Source organism: Anarrhichthys ocellatus, unplaced genomic scaffold (genome assembly GCF_004355925.1).
Source record: "Anarrhichthys ocellatus isolate YVR2014 unplaced genomic scaffold, GSC_Weel_1.0 scaffold13, whole genome shotgun sequence".
Classification (NCBI taxonomy): Eukaryota; Metazoa; Chordata; class Actinopteri; order Perciformes; family Anarhichadidae; genus Anarrhichthys; species Anarrhichthys ocellatus.
The window spans coordinates 5,785,278-5,805,169 of NW_022280043.1; the positions used below are offsets into that span (position 1 = coordinate 5,785,278).

Here is a 19,892-nt window from a genome sequence, read left to right on the forward strand (position 1 = left end):
GGGGGGGGTAGACGAGTGAAATGTTAGGAGAGACAGAGGAGAAGGAGATGTGACAGGAGAGGACGTGGCTGAAAAGACGCAGGCCGATGAGGAGGAGGAAGACGAGGAGGAGGCGGTGGTGGAGAGAGAGGTGGTACGTGAGATCAGGTGACACGAGGGAAAACGATAAGGGAAAGCTAAAGATACCGGAACGTTTGTGTGTGTATAGATATATAGATATTGTGTGTGTGTGTGTGTGTGAGAGAGAGGGAGACAGACGAGGAGGGGTGGGCGAGTGTTGTGGGGTGATAGAGTGACAGAGAGACGAAAAGTGCCAGGAGAGACAGAGAGAGATGGAATGGGATGCCTCTCAATCTGTAATCCCGGGTGTAATCCACGGGCCTGATGCTCAGATTAATGCTATAGAGCAGAGGGGTGAGGGGGGGAGGAGATCAACTGAGGGGACAGAGGGTGGGAGATAAATGACCAAAAAAGAGACATGCCAGAGGACTGTGGAAATGGAGGAGGAGACGGTGTTCGTCTAGACCTTGAGAGCAGAGGATGAATATCTTTGATGTCGATTTTATTTTATTTTTTCAAACATGGTTTTGCCCGTTTCAGACTATTTTATTCCTGTACAGCTGTTTTCATTTGGACATTTATGGACGTTTGACAACATTTGAGCACTTTGGCCTCTTTATTAAAAATATAAATGTGTTTTAGAAAAATAATCTGGTGGAAGAGGTTTGGAGATCTTTTACGTAATTAAAAGTAGCTTCGGCTGCAACTAACAATAATTTACTTAGTTAATCTGCGGATTACTTTCTCGATCAATCATTTGGTCTATAAAAAGTCAGGAAATAGTGAAAAATACCTGTTTAGTCCCTGAATTGCCTATTTAGTGCGACACAGCACAAACACATTCTCTTTATTATCATGAAAGAAAAGAAAAGCAGCAAATCTTCTCAACATGGAAATGTTTATTTTTGCTTGAAAGAAAATACTTAAACGATTACTCAATCGTCAAAATAGTTGCCGGTTATTTTTCTGTCGACTGGCTTGATTAATTGTCTAATTATTTCAGCTCTAAAAGTAGCAATACCTCAATGTAAAACTACCCCATACGAGTAAAACTACAGAGAAGTATTATCAGAAGAAAATTGCTTCACGGTCAATTTAATACCCCATTTTAGCTTGAATGAATTAGACAGCAGAATAGCCTCTTTCAGAGCGGTATATTAGTTATTAGATTATTATTGTGGACGTGTTACTGTGTAAGCAGCATTTTAATATTGTAGGTTAATATAATGTTGTGGAGTAAAAAGAACAATATCTCCCTTTGAAATGTAATGGGAGTTAGTGGAACAAAACTAGCATGAATAGGTAAAAACCCAGGTCAAGTAACTATAAATTGTAGTTAAATACAGTGCTTGAGTTATTTGTACTGAGTAACCTTCCACCACTGAGAAAAACAAATTTATATTCTTCAGTAAGGTATCAAAAAAGTATATGTTTTGCTAAAAATTCCAAGTGATAGAAGTTAAATCAGATTCAGCAGCATTTTCCTCTGTTGGCTCTCCTCTCCTCCTACGAGACAGCAACAATTAGTTCCACTCAGATATTGTGGAAAATTCACTGTGAAGGCAACAAAGCAATTACTAAACACAAGTCTTGCGATTCTGTCTGATTTCAAACTCTCTATCTTCCGTGTTCAAAAGATAGAGGACAACAGAGGGGAGGCTTTTGTTTTTTCTGCTCTTTGCTGGGGTGTAAAATCGTCATCCTTCTGGCTCATTAACTTGCCCTTTGATCACTCAGCTCTGAACATTCGGCACAAGGATGAATAATTAATTCGCAATTAAAGGTTAAATTCACAGTAAACCTCGGGCATTTGATTTGGACACGGCTGTTGTTGTTTTTTTCACGCATTATTGTGCGGCGCCTGTGGCAGGCCAGTTTGGCTGATTGATGTGAGCAATATACCTCTCTGTGTGTGATAAGCTGACGTCTGACTTGCTTTAATTACACTGCCAACCTGGAAGGTGTGTAGAGTGGCGCTTGACACGAAGAAGAGGAAGGAGGTCTATATGGGGAAGAGGGGGAATATCTGTGAGGGTGTGAATATGATTAAACTGTGTCCTTGTGGTTGCACATCAGACATACATTGTGTAGTTTTCCACTCATGCTCACCACGTCCTTGCCCATAATGGAGTGTTAAAAATAGAAACGTTGGTTCCTTCTAATTGCTCCATTTAACCCAAAGCCTCTTCGGTCTCTTCTCTGTGCCGTTCAGCCAATAAGCACAAGCCATGGATCGAGACAGAGTACCAGGGGATTGTCATGGAGAACGACAACACGGTGCTGCTCAACCCCCCTCTCTTTGCCCTGGACAAAGATGCTCCACTTCACTACGCTGGTAACACCAACCGCATGAAACAGCATGGGAGAAGATAGGCAACAACAACAAAAAAGAGCCCAAAAATATCTAAACTTTTCCAGGAATTTACTTGAACATCCAGAGAACTGGCTGCTGTGAAAAATAGGTCATATCAAGTATACTCTCACAGCCAAATTGAATTTCACATCACCAGGCCAAATTGAAAATTATCTCACCAGGCCTGGCTTGGGCTTTCATAGTAAACACAACGCTGATTTTTTACAGACGTTTGGAGCTCTCAGACTGCTGCCATTTCCAACCGTATGTCCCCACAGACCGGTCTAAATATTACAGGCAATGTATTCAGTCACAGAGTCCACTATTTTTAGGCCATCATAGTGTAATTCAACCCTTCACTGCAGGAGCAGCAGTCAGCAGCGCTCGTTGCTCTGCGGCCATGATGAAATAAGGTTATCTTGTTTGCACTCCTGGAAATAACCGTGTTCAGTCAAATTATAACAGATCGACTAGAATTACTCAGCGCTCCCTGAGATTTACTGGGCTTGTGTCAAAAAGGAAGAGAAAATTAGGTGTTTGAGCAGGAAACCTTCCTCAGCTGCTATAGAGAGGGGTTTTATTTTGAGTCTCAGCTGTAATTGAATTTATTCTATCATTATAATCATAAGATGGAGGGGCACTTAAAGGAATCCTCCAGATATCTGTCTCCACTTAACATATTCAGAAGAATCTACTCAATGTTAAGATCAATTGTCACAATTCGTTTAATATTGATAGATGCAGGAATTGATAGGTATTTATAAATCAGTACATCAGTGCTTTTCCTTTCTCATGGCAAGCTAACATTCTGGTTATATTTCACTGGTTGTTATAATAATAACCTGAATATGTATAGCAGTTTTCAAATCAGAGTTACAAACTGCTTCACAGAAAAAAAGTGAGTTTTTAGAAGATATTTAAATAACTAAATAAATATAAATAAATCTCCTTTAGTTTTAAGATGAGACTGCAAATGTACGCTGGAGCCAGACCTGCAATCTTGAGTAATTAGTAACACCACAACTCTAAAATCAATGAGACCGATCGATGAAAACCAATGCAAAAGAGGGTAAATTTGGGATTACAATTTTCTCCTTGTTAAAATATAAGCTACAGCATTCTGTATCATCTGTGAGCAGCCGTTGCCACACGAATGTTAGAAAATAATCCAATGTTTGACAGAGTAGGATGTTGATTAACATTATATTAATATACTGGATATTTATAGACAATTTATTTATAAAAAAATACAATATATGAGTACATTTGGATTCACAGTGTCTATGATTTGATAATGATAATGATTTGATAATTTTTTGTTTTGTTGCTCTTTTCTGAGTTATTTTCTTCCTCTTCCAGGTGAAATCTGTGGCTTCCGGGTTCATAATGGCCCCTCTGGTTCAGGCTCGGTCCAGTTTGAAGCCGTGGTTCTGGACCGCTCCACCGGCGAGGGCCTGGTCCGGTCCAAGGAGCCGCTGGACTGCGAGAGCCAGCGGGAGCACAGCTTCACCATCCAGGCCTACGACTGCGGAGAGGGACCTGATGGAGTCAACAGCAAGAAATCCCACAAGTTAGTCAGTCCATTGACATTGAATGTTTTTAACGATAATTACAGTCACTATCTAAAGCTCCTCTGGCTGTGCACTGTGAAGACTATCCAGCCATTTCTGCTGCCTGGTGTTACAACAATCCATCTCTCGCTCTCTGCTCTTGTTTTGCTTCCCACTCCTCCTTCCCTCAGGGCCACCGTGCATGTGCGTGTTAACGACGTCAATGAGTTCTCCCCCGTGTTTGTCGAGCGTCGTTACGAGGCTTCAGTCCCAGAAGGACGTCTGTTTGACCGAATCGTGCGGGTGGAGGCTCTGGATGCTGACTGCTCCCCGCAGTACAGCCAGATCTGCTTCTATGACATCATCACTCCTAATGTGCCCTTCGCCATCGACAACGATGGTGAGATATGTTTTTATCTTGTAGCAGTAAATCAGTGGGTGTGGGGCTCATATACCTATTAATATCTGTGTGCCTCTGCTACAGAATACAATATCCAACACAAGCCACCATATTGTTATCCTGACATGCTGTCTGCACTATCGACTCTTTATGCCTTATTGCAAGTACAATCACTAAATTCAATATTAAGCATTCAACTACTAAACTTCGGATGCCCTCAATACATGAAAAAGACACCGCTGGGATACTGATGTCTGCATAGCGACAAAGTGAAAAGAATTGCAGCTGCTTAACTCCTCGCACAGATAGAAACCAAGCGATGTTAGACTTTGTGTGGGCGGACTATTGTTCTGTCTCTGTAAAAACATTGCGGCAGCTGTTTTAGTTTAATACAGCATCTTGTTTTTGTTACCGGATGCTCGTAGATTCCCAAAATTCTTTGCTGTAATTGTATCCATTGGCTGGTTGGTGGGAGATCAGTTGTATTGAGACACAGCAGCAGCAGAGGACCCTGTTTTATTATGACTCTGCAGAACCGTCCTGGACGTGGAAGGTTTTTGCAGAGGATGAGTAGCTCCGTTCTTTTTTTTATTTTTTGGGTGAAACTGGTACAGAGACCTTTTGTTCCAACCTCCTTCACACGCTGTGGGCTTATCATTGTCTATTTTCTTTTCTCATCACATTGTCTTCTCTGTTCCTACCACTATCTCTTTCATCCCAATGTTTCTCCTCTCGCCATGTCACACCACCGTCTGTGTTACCTATTGTCTGTCAGCTGGCATGCTGAGCGCTGTCAGCCTATCGCAGTTATTTGCTGTTTCCTTGATCTGTAAAAGCAAGAAAACCCGTCCCCTTTCATTCTGCTCTATGCCTGGATGTAGCGCACTGAGCAGGAAGGTTGCTCTGCTATTGTATACGTGCAGTGACGGAAGCTTTATCAATCAGTGTTTCATAATTTCTTGTCCTTCCTTTCTTTGTCTCTCTCTCCGTCTCCTAGGTAACATTAAGAATACAGAGCCGTTGGACTCGAAGCGTCAGCGCGTCTTCACCTTCTGGGTTACCGCCTTCGACTGCGGAAAGAACCGAGCTCAGGCCGATGCCCAGGTTGTCGTCACCGTCAAGCCGTCCTGCAAACCCGGCTGGATCGGTAATCTGACGCAGATCGCTCTCTTTCTGTCTTGGTTGTCATGCTTGGATAACTCTCGGGAGGTTTAAGAGATGTGTTTTTGTCGTTTAATCTGTGGGAACTATCACTTTTAGTTGTGCGTGGGCTGCCGTTAGGATGAGTCACCTTTGCATCTTTATATCAAGAGCTGAGTTTTAAAAAGGTACTGCTGAGCCTAAGTAATATCAAGGGGAAGGCAATTAATTAAACTGTAGTAATGTATTTTTAGATTATAGACACTACTGCTCCACTTTCTGTGGATTTCCTCACATTAGATTTCTCCAACGGGATGAGCCCAGTTTATTTACAGTGAATTACAATTTAAATACAACTTTTTGAATCCAAACGTTGAGGGTCAGGTTGTGATTGCAATACTTTTTCAGGATGGACCAAGCGTGTAGAGTACACGCCCGGGTCAGGCAGCATCCCCTTGTTCCCCAGCCTGCATTTGGAGACCTGTGAGGAGACTGTGTGGAACATCCAGGCCACCGTAGATCTCCAGACCGGCCACATTGGGAAGGGCTGTGACAGAGACAGCTACTCTGACAGATCCGTCCGACGGCTGTGTGGTGAGCTCTGGTTTAATTATGTAAATGTGTAGAGGGCAGGATCCTTCTTTATTAACATTATTCATCTCTTTTTCCTCATCAGGGGCTGTCAGGGGGGAAGTAGACCTTCTCCCTCCTCCATCTCCTGCTGCCAACTGGACCTCCGCTCTGCCCACTCTCCCCTCTTCTGATTCCTCTCTGGTCTTCTCCTTCAACGGATCCAACCACGTCGCAGTGGTGCCGGATTCGGTTGTCTCCGCGTTGTCGGGCGACCACTTCACCCTGCAGCTATGGATACGACGGGGCGGCGCCAACATCCAGCCTGCGACCACTCAGACCAGAGGCAGTCGCAAGGACGAGGAGACTATTGTGTGCAGCACTGTCAAGAATGGTGCGTTATATCGTAGAGTCATGGTTTCACCGACATTTGAAGGAATTATAAGAGTGTTTTCAAATGTGGGGTGGTAAGGAAAGCATCAGACATCAAAGAAGGCAACCCCCAGAAGGTTACCCACTCGATTCCCCAGAATTACAGAGAAAGTCAAGGCCGAAAGAAAAAAGAAAAAAGAAAAAAAAACCTAAAGCAGTTTATAGCTTCAACAACTACTATCAAGGTGCTCTTGAGAGAGACACTTAACCCCCAGCTTCTCCACTTGAGCAGCCAAGTGGACAGCAGCAGAAGACCAGTAAAACACTGTAATTGTGCCCGGCAGTATATCGTGTGAATATTTTCAACTTTATGACTTTGTAGGGGCAGCGCTAGAAAGCAGTGTGTTCGGCAAAGCTTCCCTCGGGTAAAAATAGCAATAAAATCCACAATTGAGAGAGACAGGACAGAGATTAAAATCTATATTAAACGCATTGCACATTTTTATGCCCTACTGTGGCGATTCTCTGAAGAATTGCCTGGTGATATTAAGACAGTTTGAGAAGACCACACTGACCCACCAATTATTTTCTGTTCTTCTGCTCTCCAGATGATTCCTTCTCCCACTATTCCCTCTCTGTCCACGGCTGCCGCCTCTCTCTCTTCTACTGGCCCGACGTCTCAGCCGCACGGCCCGTCAAGTTCTTGTGGAAACTGGAGCAGGTACTGAGGGAACTGCAACACTTAGCTTTGATGTTCTTCTGTATTTGTACCTATGAAATTAAATTGAAACGGGGTAAAAGCAGTAGATAGTATGTATTTTATAAAACATTTTTCTTTGGGTGATACATATCAAAGAACTCAGTACTTCTGTGTACTTTCAAATGTTCAAAAAGGAACATAAAGGAAGAAAATATAATGAAAGAAATGGCTATATCATTCAGTTAGCCCATTGGTGGGTGAAGGGGGGTTTGTTTTGACTGAAGCTACAGGTCCCAGACAGATTGAAGGAGCATGGATTAAAGGAAGCTGAGCTGATACAGAGAAGATTTGTCAAATCCCTCTGTCTGACCCACGATATCTTATTAACCCGGTCTTTCTTTTCTGCCCCTCTGTCTGTGTAATTCCCTTTGTATTGCTGCTGATGCAACCCTATCTATAGAGAAGCTAAAACAAACATGTGCAGGAATTTACACGGATGAAATATTGTCAGCTACGGTTACAGTAAATGTTACTTTTCAGATTAAGATTTTACACAAGAAACATGATCGGTTTATCGAATACAATACATTTTCAAAGATTAAACCAGTGGCCCCAACTCTCTATGAGTTGCTGCTCGGATTGTTTCATTGAGATAACTGTCCGAGGTCCAAAGAAATAAGATTATTCAATAAACAAAGATTAAAGAAAATAAATTTTTCTGCAGAACTTTTGATTGCTTCAGTACGTTTGAATGCTCATACCTTTGTACTTTATAAATTATAAATAATAATTAGGATTATAAATGCAGGAATTTTACTTGTAGCAGAGTATTTTTACGTTGTTGTATTAGTACTTTCATGAGATAAAATATCTGAATACTTTCCACCACTAAAAGAGTAAACGTTCAAGCCTTCACCCTGCAAGCTATTTCAACTGTTTCCTTTGTTCAGGCTCAGGTTGACTCTGTTTCATCTCTCAACAGGTGTGTGACAGTGAGTGGCACCATCTTTCGCTCAGCGTCCAGTTCCCCTCCGTGACCCTGTATGTCGACGGTGTGACTTTTGACCCCGCCCTCATCCATGACAACGGAGCCATCCCCAACCCTGCCCCCCGCCAGAGGATGTTCATCGGCGCCTGCTGGGGTAACACACTGAAATTTATGCTCAGCGTATCCACAACTGACATACATTTCATTTCAGCTAAATGATGGATTCTGACAGAAATGTATGCAGGCGGAGAGCGAGGAATCCTGTTTTTTTTTTTTCCTTTTTGCATAAATGCTACGAGCAGCAATTGTGCAGTTTGCTTCCTTTTTTGCATTCCTCCATCAATGAAATGTCATTCAAATCCCACATCGCTAGAGATGGCAGGCTGCCATTTTTGGCATGAGCGGCGGCATCTCACGAACCCTCATAAGGCACCTTTAGACAATCTGCCGAGACATTGTGCCTCGCGCCATTCACTCCCTCATTTCCCTCAGTTATAATTTGGTTGATGCATTTTGTCTTTGAGGGCTAATAATATAACTGACGTATCAATTATTCAGAGCAACAGAACAACACAAGGGCAAGACAGCTATCAGGCACTTACACTGGAACCGCTGGTTAAAATGGGAAACTGTGGCTGTCAATTAATGTTAAAATACACACACACACAAACACACATACATACACACACATTTGTGGTGCTACACTCTCATCCACAGTGGAAGTCACTCTTCTGCCTGCGTGGCACCAGCTGCTGCTGGATAATGAGGAGATGGTGCATTTCTGAATATCTACAATTCTCTTACTTGCATTTTCTCATTTGTGTCTCCCCGTGTTATTTATTTAGCATTTTTCATTGTTTCTATCAACCTCTGGCACCTTCAGTCTTCCTCTCACTTTCTTTTTACACCTCGCTACATTTAAGTATCTTTCTCAGTGTGCCTTATTTTCGTTTCTCTTTTTCTACTCCCCTTTTGTGCCCCTCACCGGTTTCCCTCCGCAGAGCCCGAAGAGAAGCAGAAGGAAATACTAAACAACACCATCCCAGAGGGGAAAGACTCAGGTGACCTCCTTGTTTTCACATTGTTGTCCGCATGAGGGTGTGCAGTCTGTCAATTTGCTGTGTCATTGTTGCTGCATAATTTATGTGCGTATTAGAATATAAATGAGGCATTATAATCTGTATTCATACTGGACTGTCTCTGGTTTTTAGTGAAATATGTGGGAGGTTACCACGGCCTGTTGTCGGGTGTGACGGTGCGTCCTGGCAGCGTGGAGCCTCACAGTGTGGTGGAGTGTCTGTACGCCTGCAGGGAAGGCCTGGACTTCGGAGACCTGGAGACTCTGGGCTCCGGCATGAAGGTAATGCCTCAGAGAGCTATAGGCCGCCATGTTGTAGAGAAAGATATTTGACCACATCCCTCATTTAGCTCTAATTCGTGTCCTCAATAAAGTCCTGTTTTTTGTGAGGTTATTCACGTCAATCTCAATTTTAAATCATTACACATCATCATTCGTTCCATATCTGCAAGTAGCTTTACATTCACAGATTCATTTGAAAATTGTGAGTTCATGGTCTTACGAATCTCCTACCAATTGCGTGATAAGCATTTTATGCACATGATGTGTTAAAATCCTTTTTGTTTTCTATAATAAGGACGTAACAGCTTTGCCAGAGGGGAAGTCACAATCTAATTTGTCTTTAGTTTGTTTCATTTGTTGTCAAATCTGTTTCAAGTCTGAACAGGAGGAATTAGGACAGAAATCATCATATGAGCAAAAGACTTGAACAATTGTGAACCTATCTCTTAATTGCAGCACAAATTGTTGGTATGCTGCCAGATGTGTTTCTAACCTCCTCTAGTGGTGGTTTAGTGTGTTTGAGGCATTTGCACTAAAAATATACATAATTTTCTCTACTGTGTGTAAAAGAGATCAAAGGGTAATATGTCTGCTGATATTATTTTTCTTTGCGCTGATATCTCTTCAAAAGAACCTGTATTGAATTGAATTAGATTAAAAAAGATTAACCCTTTCCGAGGTTTCCCTTCGTAAAGACATGTAACATGATATCTTCTCATGTAAATGAATGGGAACTTAGATTTTAAAATGTTTGTTTTGGCTACGCAGGTTCATGTGAACCCCAGCCAGTCAGTGTTGGTGCTGGAGGGAGACGACATTGAGAGCTTTAACCGTGCAGTGCAGCAGGTCACCTACAGGAACTCTCTGCGCTTCGCCACCCCCGGAGTCCGACCCCTCAAACTAACCACCTCGCTCAGGTACACACACACACACACACACACACACTCGGGTAACTAACTGTACTCATACGTTTTTTGATTTAAAGTCATTCTGTGAAAGGCAGGAGACGAACTGAAGCAGTACAAGAAGAGGGAGACAGAGGGAGAGAGACACCACTATTTTAAATGATCACACCGGAAATCTCTGAACAACACAAATAATATGATGTGGAATGAAATTATTTCTCTACTGCAGTGTCTCTCTCTCTCTCTGCACTCTGTGCCTCTGCTTTACTTCTTTGACCTTCAACTCATCAAACATGGACCTTGCCTCGGCTGTGATAAAGACTGTTGTGGCACGATGATTATAGAGGAGAATACGTCAAAGCAAGAGATAACAATGAATATCTTATCTCTTTGTTCATTCGGCCATTAAGTGGCTTTTTGCTTTGACGGAGTAAACTGCAGACTAAATTAATTCTGTCTGGTTTTAACTGTGGTTTTTGAAGGATTCACTTGAAGAAACCGTTCACCTTTTTGAAATTCAAATCAGTTCAATTGTGTTTGTATAGCTGGCTTGTTGAGAAATAATTTAGCGTGTGTCCAACTGGAAAGTCGTTAAAATGTTCTGATTTACATTTAAAGTATTGCACAAACAAACAAAAACAATATCCCTGATGTTGCGAGGCAGACCGACGGCACAAGACTGAATCCCTGGTTCAGTGTGCATCGCTCTGAATCACCTGGCCCTGAAAATAAAAAGCACACAAACTCTGTTTCCGGGTCAGTGCTCAACCATGCTTAACAACTGTGAACTGGCTCTCTGGCTTTAGCAGTCGCTTTTGGATGATGAAATATTAATTCACCTCAGGAAGTACAGTCTAGCGCATATGCTATGCGGTATATTGTGTATTTAAACTAGCTGCCTGCCGACAAATCAGATCTCATCAAACTCTCGGGCCGTGCAGATTTTCTTATTACTGTCTTTTGGGATTGTTGTTTTTGTCGCATGTTTATTCGAATAAAATGGATACCAGGCCACGAGACGGTGCTGGAGGTTTTGTTTTTGAGATTCAAGGTCACATGCATATTATTTTTTTCACTTAGTTTCTGCTCAAGTGTACCAGAGGTTGTTTTTTTTTCTTCTTTCCTCTAGCGTGTTTTATTGCATGTGTGAAGATTAGACTGATTTGAGGCCAGGAGTTACCCAGATGGCTGAACAGCAGGCCCTTCTGGAGAGGCCGATAGAAGCAGCTGCTCACTCTGATAGTGGAAATGTAGCACACACACATACACACTACGCTTAATCCCCTTTCAAATGGAATGCTGAATTATAGTGCAGATAAATAAATATATGTAAGCAGCCTGTCATCAATCTGATTTGCTCTCCCTTTCTGGGAGGAAAATCAAATTTGTAACAGCAGAGCTATGGTTTGACATTTGTTATTTTCAGACCAAAGTTAACTACAGCAGTCGGTGGAATTAGGGAACTAGATTGAGAAGACATTGCTGTGGATTAAGACCTTTTTGTCCATCATTTGGTTTGGTTCTTAACATTACTCGGCCACAATGTTGCTAATTTGTGGAGCAAGATGAAAGAGTCTCCAGCCGTGCTAGCGGTGCTTTGACTTAAATGGAAGCTCAGAAATACAGCCCTGTTTCCAGCTCTGTGACGATGCATTTTCCAGCTAAGAAGGTTTTTAAATTGTTTATAAACTTAAGAAGTAGGAGAATAATCTCACCAAATGAAGGTTACACGTCATCTTTCAGTTTCTCACAAACATTCAACATCACAAAATCTGGAGTTACATGGTTTTCACTACACAGGAAGGGATGAAAAACTGTCATCTGAAAAGTAGCTAAAGCTGTCAGACAAATAGTGGGGTGAAAAGTACATTAGTCATCATAGAGATGTAGTTTAGTATAAGTATAAAGTTACGTAAAATGGACATACTCTAGTAAAAGTAAAAGTACCTCAAAATTGTACTCTTGTACAGTACTTACTAAATGTACTCAGTTACATTCCAGCTCTGTTAGCCAGTATAACGTTACCTGGTTAACCATCTTAGTTTAATATTTCAGCATGTTCACATTTACCAATTAACACTTAACACAAAGTACAGCTGGGAATGTCATTACTTTTGCAGACATTTAGTCATAAACCAACATATTGGACAAATTACAATTTGGACCTGATGCTGGTGCAAACATTAAAGGGGAACTGTGTGAATATTACACATCAAAGTATGTTGGCAGGTCTTGGGGGGTACACTTATGTAAAAAGTTGAACAAAGTCTTTTGTGGCTCCAGAGGGAGCTGTGCAAAGTCTGATACATATCCTCAAGGGACATCTTGGTTGGGGATGAAGAGGAAAAAAAATAATCTTACCAGACCCCTGTAGCCTGCTCCTCATCTCTGTTTGAGGCTAGCGGCTCAAGGCTACATTATAGCCCTATACTTGCATAACACACTTGAATCTCAGAATAGGACGTTTGAGTCGAATTCCGGGGAACGTTGTTCCTGTGTTATGACAAAGAAGAGGAAATGCACTCAAACAAAAATTATACTATCTTTGGTTCTGATGCCTTTTGATACTTTTATTATCCATAGTGAGTCTGACAATGAAGCAATGGTAAATTGATGCAGTAATCTTAAAGGGATCCCTAATGTCTGTACAAATCCCATGGCAATCCATCTGACATCTGTTGAGACGTTTCACTGCAAAAAATGTCGACTTCAGTCGGACTTGTCGTCTGGGCACCATGACTGATTGTAAAAATCGTCATGGCAATCCGTCAAATAGTTGCAGATATATTTCACTCTGGTCCAAAGACTCTAGAGTCAGTAGTGTGGCAACAAAAAAATGTGCAAACTCTCTTTTTGTATCTCTCTTTCTCTCCGTCACACACTTCCTTCGTCCCTGCCAGATGTTTCAACGAGGAGAGCTGCCTGTCCCTCAAGCAGCTGGAAGGATACCTTGTGGTTCTCCAGCCTGACGCCCCTCAGATCTCTTTGTCTGGGGTCGGCCCTCATCTGGCTCGTCCTGCCCCTGAGTTTGAGGGTCCCCGTGGTGTCCCCCTTTTCCCTGAGCTCCGGATCGTCTGTTCCTTGTCTCATGCTGTCAACACGGCTGCACAGGGGATGGAGGGAGGAGGTGAGTCACGTATTAAACAACCCAAATGCCACATCTAGTTTAGGGAGATTTAAAATATTTATCATGTTTGTTTGCACATAGCCCTTTCTCACCACTTGTCTAAGTATCTTTATATGGAAATGAGTTGAAGAGACCATCTGTGGTCTACATCCTTTGTTTCCTAAATTGGGGTAATGATCCTCTCTTAGCTCTGATGTCCGACGCTGTGGCTCACACTTTGGATGGCTGTGAGGTCCAACCGCTGGGGGAGGAGCTAAATCCAGAGAGGGAGGAGCTTCTGGTGGACATGGATGTTGTGCGAGAGAGGGGACTGGAAATCATCAATACTACTGCTTATATTGCCATCACAGGTGCTGTGCATAAAAACATTCTGCACATTTTAAAACCCTTTTAAAACTTATATGCTCTTCTTTGTTTTACTCGAAAATGATCTTTGTCATTGAAATCTTGTACTGGCCAACATAGACGGCAAATTACAGACAAACAACATGAAACGGACCCCAAAACATGTCAGGAAACCTGAATTTGATTGTCTGTTCGTGTCTCTTATGTTTAAAGACCCTGAAGTGTTTCTCTATAATATTAAATATTCATTACTAAATGAGCAACAGTTAAAGTTTGGAAAAGAGTTTAACGGTCATAAACTCAGCTAATGTGCTTCATCAGGTTTGCGTGGTTTCGTCAGAGCAGACACAAGCAAACAGCCCCACAACTGTTGTCACAAATTGATCCAAATATTTCTAAATCCTAACTGATGCACAGAAATACATGACATCTTGTTTCTTCCAACAAGTTCCACCCAGTTAAATGTAAAGTTAATATAAGGCTTCATATCTGATATTAAGTTGACTCCAAAAATCGGTTTTCAGGGCCTTTCAAATGTTTGCACACAATTCAATATAATAGATTCCAAAAGACCTGAACAATTTAAAGTAATCCATCTGATACAGTCACCCCCTGCTGTCTATAACTAACTGCAGACTACTTTTCTCTTCTCCTCCTTCTCTCTGCAGTTCTCGTCTCAGTATTGACTCTGTCCTCTTTTTGTTCTGCGCTCCCTTCAGGTGCCGAATCCATCTCTGTGTACGAGGACGTCCTTCGCTCAGTCCGCTACCGACTGGCCAAAGGCTCAGCCCGCTTCGAGAGGCGGTTCCGCCTGTCCTGCTCTGAGATGAATGGAAGATACACCAGCAATGAGTTGACTCTGGAGGTAAGAAGAAACATTCACATACAGTAACACCTCTGGCACCGAATACAGATAAATGTCTTTTAGATATGAGTGTGAAAGCTCAGTCTAAACTTAGATTATTTTGTTTCATTTTCTTCTTCTCTGTTTCTCTCACCTCACTCCTTCAGGTGAACTTCCTCCACTCTTTGGACAGTCTGTATCACCCATCCCACTTGCTGGCCTCCCAGCAGCAGTTTCTCCATCCGTCCCACCATGCTGGAGAGCTGAGTGGACACACCCTGTCCAATCCACACCGCAACTCAGGTGACATTCCCCTTTCATCAACTTTTCTTGTCAAGTACAGATATCACGAAGTGCTTCACAATTAAACATGGAAAATGCAGTCAGAATACAGGAGTGACCGATAAGAGGAGCCCTGGTAGCCTCATGGTTGGTGCACGTACCGCAAGTCTGCAGCGACCACAGTTTGGTTACCGATAGCAGACCTTTGTTGTAATTCCATCCTCCTGTTTCTCTCTACACAATATCAAATAAAGACAAAAGAATTGTGATGGGTAAAAGCAATAAATGAAATAGAAATTGAGATGAAGAAGGCAAATTTCAGAGAGTTTCAGATCTCCTGTAGCACTGGGGTTGTTTTTATGAGTGGGTCCCTGTTTTGTTGTTCACATGAGCAGCAACCTCAGGTGCTGGAAAACTGGAAGAACTCAAATTGCTCCTTGAGGCTGGCTCCAAAATCAAGTCAATCCCCATAGATTCCCATTTTAAAATGCCCAACTCAACAGGAGAATGCCTTGTACACAAAGAGGGTTTTCGTCTCTCTATAGCTTATACCCCCACGTTCATGACAACTGGAAGAGGGGCGAAGTTTTATGTGTCTCACTCGTTTAAATTATATCATGGCTTAAAGTTAGGCAGAATTAAGGGCGTTGGCGCTTTGATTGACAGGTGGTTGTCGTCTCAAGTCGCTAGCCGCTAGCTGTGTCCTCTGCTGCGTCACCTGGGCCCACCTCAGCTCCGATCCACCTCTCGGTTCATTTTTGGATTAGCTGGGTGTTAGACTGTGTTGTCACTGCCAAGATGGCGACGGCCGGAGCCACTCGCTTTGAGCTTTACAACGGCTCTTCAGAAACCTATGGCTGATGTCACGAAGACTAAGTGCATATTTCCTACAGTTTATGGTGCACACGCATGGGTGGCGTGATATATAGTCCTTCCAATGGTGTCACAGTATTCCACTAATCAATAGCTGGCGGTGACACGCCAAGATATGCTGCTATGCGCCAGCAAAGATGGGGAAGAAAAAGACTGCAAGCTAATACACATTTAGAATTTAAAATACTTGATAAAAACGCTTTGCTCTTTTTTTATGAGCAAGGGAGTTTACTTGACTTGTTTGTTAGACCTCAAGGATGCATACAGTTAGTTTTGGAGAACAACTGAATGCAAACATACATTTTGTTTGTACAAAAAAACTCCACAGAGACTCTTAAGTACAAAGGAAGAGCCTTTCAAGGTTTAGGAGCCTCAGAGGCATGATCGTCTTTAGTTTCAGGCCTGGAGCGAGGAACAACCCACAAACCTTAATCAAAAGACCTCAGAGACCTACTGGTTAAAAGGACTGCAGCAGAACAAAAATGCAGGCAGGTGCCTGGCCATGCAGAGCTAAGTAATCTCAAGACTGTGGGGCCAGTGTAAAGAACAGTGTGCACGGTGGGGCAGTGTAACCAAAAATTGTGTTTTGGTCTGCTGCACCTCTACTGTTTATATTGATGCAGCAGCTACACAGCAGAAAGGATTGTCAGGTTTAATCATTTTACCCACACAGTCCAACACCCCAGCACATTTTCCTTTAAGGATATGGTTAGTTTGGATAATTGTGCTATTTTTCAAACGTAGTTGGTAAGTGGCTTCTAATAAACTCAAAGGCATTTAGTTATTTGTTATAGTCTACAAATGTTTCACATGGTGGTGAAATAAAGGCATTCCTGAGAGTTTACTTTACACATATGAAGGAAAATTAGGTAGAATTTTCCAAAAGCTGAAAGACGCTAAATGATTACTCACACAGGACTAAACAGTGCATTTGTCGGAGACTATTTTCAGCCGTGGATTACGTAATACTCTAATAATGAAACGGTGGTCATTCAGTCCATTGCTGGTTGTGGTATTTTAATGATTTGTCAACAATAAGAGGAATATAGAATATCACCTGATTCATAGTTTAAATTATTTTACTAAACACGATCATCCCTTGTTTTGCTACAGTGGTGCCAGGAGCAGCCACGGTCATCATCATGGTGTGTGTGGGTTTCCTGGTTGTCATGGTGATCCTCGGCGTTTTCCGAATTCGCTCCATCCATCGCCGCGGTGAGGGTGCTGGTGGCGGAGCTAAGGAGGGTAGCAGCCAATGGGACGACTCTGCCCTCACCATCATCGTCAACCCCATGGAGGTAAAAAACCCGATAAGTCATTGATGTGATGGTAATAAATGGCCGCACCTGTCGAGCTCCTGTTTTCACCCACAAACGGCTCTTTCCCACAGTCCTACGAGTCTCGTATGGGCATCTCTGCTGACACAGAGGGGGAGGGGGAGGAGGACGAGGAGGTAGCAGAGTCACCTGAAGACGCTGGCGACGACCAGCGAATCATCATAAAGAAGGAGGGGAAGGACGGCAACGCCCGCCGCTACTGAGTCTCCGCACCAGTTCTCATGGAAACCACCAACCGGCTCACACACTCCAACACTTTTAATATCAACGACTGCTGACACTACTACTTTAGGAATGTATGCTTACAAACACTACGCACAACACAGTCACTGTAATAACACTTATTGACACTCAACGCCATATGTGACCTATAGCCAACAATGGGCAGTTGTTCTCCACCTAAATGTTCAATGGCACAATGTATACATTTAATGTAAGTTAACCGCCTGAGCAAACCCCACCAAAATTGTATGTGGTGCACCAGTTCTCGATCACAAGATGGTATTGTGTCTGTACAGTGTAATACTGGTTGAATGAGACTGCTTTTGTTTAAAAAAAAAAAAAAAGATTGTATTCTATCTTTTGTTATTGAACACAGAATGAAATCTTCACAAAATGAATACAGGTGCAATCCGCAACATGCAGGCCTTGAATAGATGAGTAGGCAAAGACATGATCCCGACACGTCCCCTATTAGACTCGACTCGAGAAGTCTCTGCACAAGCTCTTTTCTCCCCCTTTGCATCCTCTCTCGACACATTCCTCGACCACCGTTAACCCCAGAGTGAAGACAGTGAGGTCAGGCAGTACGGTCACTCTTCTCAAAAGCTTAAAAACATTACGCTTGCAGGTATTTTTCTTTTGGTATTGTGGCTATTTTAGTGCTTCGGCTATTTTACGTGGGGCTGATGATAAAATGAGAAGGTTTGAGGACTATCAACCACACACCTCACCGTTTACGCAAGTTGTTACTTATGCAATACCCAGATGCAGAGCTAAAGCCTCCAGGTGTTGAGTCAGGAGTCGTTGCAAAGTCTCAGCTTGTGCCGCTAAATGACAAAACATCAACATCTACAGTAAACCTGGTCGAACCTCACCTCTGACCCCGCCACGGTGACCGTTGGAATGTCTCTAAATGACTCTCACTGCACTGTTTCACTTACTGCACACTGCTCTTACAATAACTGCAAGACGTCACATGCAATCACACACAAAGACACACACACACACACACACCATAGTGCTACCCCTGCTGTTTCCAGAATGTCAGCTCAGCTTGGGCAGTTTTGATTGTATTGATTGTAATGAATTTTCTGTACATACAATGATGAATATTATATTATTGTTATTACTATTATTATTGCAGCCACTCTTCTTCTGCACACTTTGAGAGGGAGCAGATTATGATTTACCTTTTTCATTTCAGTAATCACCTTTACAGCATCAGAAAACAGTATGATGATGATAATAATAATAATAGTAGTAGTGATACGGATGATAATCCCTGACTTGATGAGTGTCTATTAATTTGTGTGTAATATTGTTGTAATTTAAGAATTTGTCAATATCTGAATCACAGAAAAAGGAGGGCACATAGTTGTGATACTTAGATATGTCTCACTCATTTCATCTTTAACTCATTTCAAAACTGAACCTTTAATTTCTTTTCAATTTCCCTTCATCCGGTATATTCGGTTTAATGAATACAACTGTGTGCTTTTCCTCACCTCCCCTTCTGCCTCCCTGTCTTTCTCGCTCACCTCTCCCTCACTCTCCCTCTGTGTCTCTTGCTGTCTGTCTGTGTAGCCTATCAATGTGCAGTGCTAAACCTGTCAGTAAATAAAGCCTGTTGTTTTTGAGTGTGATGTTAAGAAGGAATAAACATTGCATTGATTAATAACGTATATTATTACTATGTTACTATTGGAACATTACCTGTAATTATTGATACAATGATGACATGGATAATGCTGACTAATTGTTATTGAGAACTGTCAGAAAACAACAAAATTCATAATAAAAACACTATGACGTCTCCACGAGAGAGCTTTCTTGTTAGAGTAGATACTGAAATAACGCTATAATTTTAAAATTGAGGTCATATATGAAACCTGGAAGAATCACATAAAATGTTGATTTCTTATGATCAGACCAAGAACCAATTCACTGTTACACATTACAACCATACTGTCTCCGCTAGTCTAATACAACTAACTATTGCACATGAGTAAACTTTTTAAACTTGTACTTTTTATGCTACTTTACCCATCTACTTACATTTCAGTAGGAAATATACATTTTACTGCACAACATTTATCCTACAGCTGGAGTTACTCAGTTACTTTACAGTTTGATGTACAAAACATAACATTCTAATAAAATCTAAAGCAACGTTTTAGATTTAACTAATCAACAGTAAATAAAGTAGTTAAAACAAACTCCACCTCCACCAGTTTAACAATAATCTTATATTACAATATATAATCAGTGTTTGAAGTAGTATTCAGATCCTTAAGTACAAGTAGGCTGACAGTATTGACTACAAACACTCCTTCACAATTAAAACTACTGCGTTCACAAAATGCACGTCATTAAATTAAAGCACAAATGTATTAGCAGCAGCAGTATATACTTCAATTATCAAAAGTGCAAGTGCTCATTATGCAAAGTTGTCAAGATTGATATT

The 19,892-nt window shown here is 41.9% G+C and overlaps 1 protein-coding gene across 1 annotated transcript in view; it reads left to right on the forward strand.

The window, feature by feature from the left end:
- The window catches only part of clstn3 (calsyntenin 3), a 21,183-nt gene extending 1,940 nt beyond the window's left edge, over positions 1 to 19,243 (forward strand). The window contains exons 3-19 of the mRNA XM_031852687.1: positions 2,273 to 2,395; positions 3,773 to 3,983; positions 4,155 to 4,363; positions 5,361 to 5,510; positions 5,912 to 6,097; positions 6,180 to 6,467; positions 7,054 to 7,166; positions 8,128 to 8,287; positions 9,135 to 9,194; positions 9,345 to 9,493; positions 10,262 to 10,410; positions 13,299 to 13,525; positions 13,714 to 13,875; positions 14,590 to 14,735; positions 14,882 to 15,017; positions 16,983 to 17,167; positions 17,260 to 19,243. Coding sequence (XP_031708547.1) covers positions 2,273 to 2,395; positions 3,773 to 3,983; positions 4,155 to 4,363; positions 5,361 to 5,510; positions 5,912 to 6,097; positions 6,180 to 6,467; positions 7,054 to 7,166; positions 8,128 to 8,287; positions 9,135 to 9,194; positions 9,345 to 9,493; positions 10,262 to 10,410; positions 13,299 to 13,525; positions 13,714 to 13,875; positions 14,590 to 14,735; positions 14,882 to 15,017; positions 16,983 to 17,167; positions 17,260 to 17,409 — 2,804 coding nt within the window. The 3' untranslated portion in view covers positions 17,410 to 19,243. The remainder of the gene's footprint in view (positions 1 to 2,272; positions 2,396 to 3,772; positions 3,984 to 4,154; positions 4,364 to 5,360; positions 5,511 to 5,911; positions 6,098 to 6,179; positions 6,468 to 7,053; positions 7,167 to 8,127; positions 8,288 to 9,134; positions 9,195 to 9,344; positions 9,494 to 10,261; positions 10,411 to 13,298; positions 13,526 to 13,713; positions 13,876 to 14,589; positions 14,736 to 14,881; positions 15,018 to 16,982; positions 17,168 to 17,259) is intronic.
- The last annotated feature ends 649 nt before the right edge of the window (positions 19,244 to 19,892 follow it).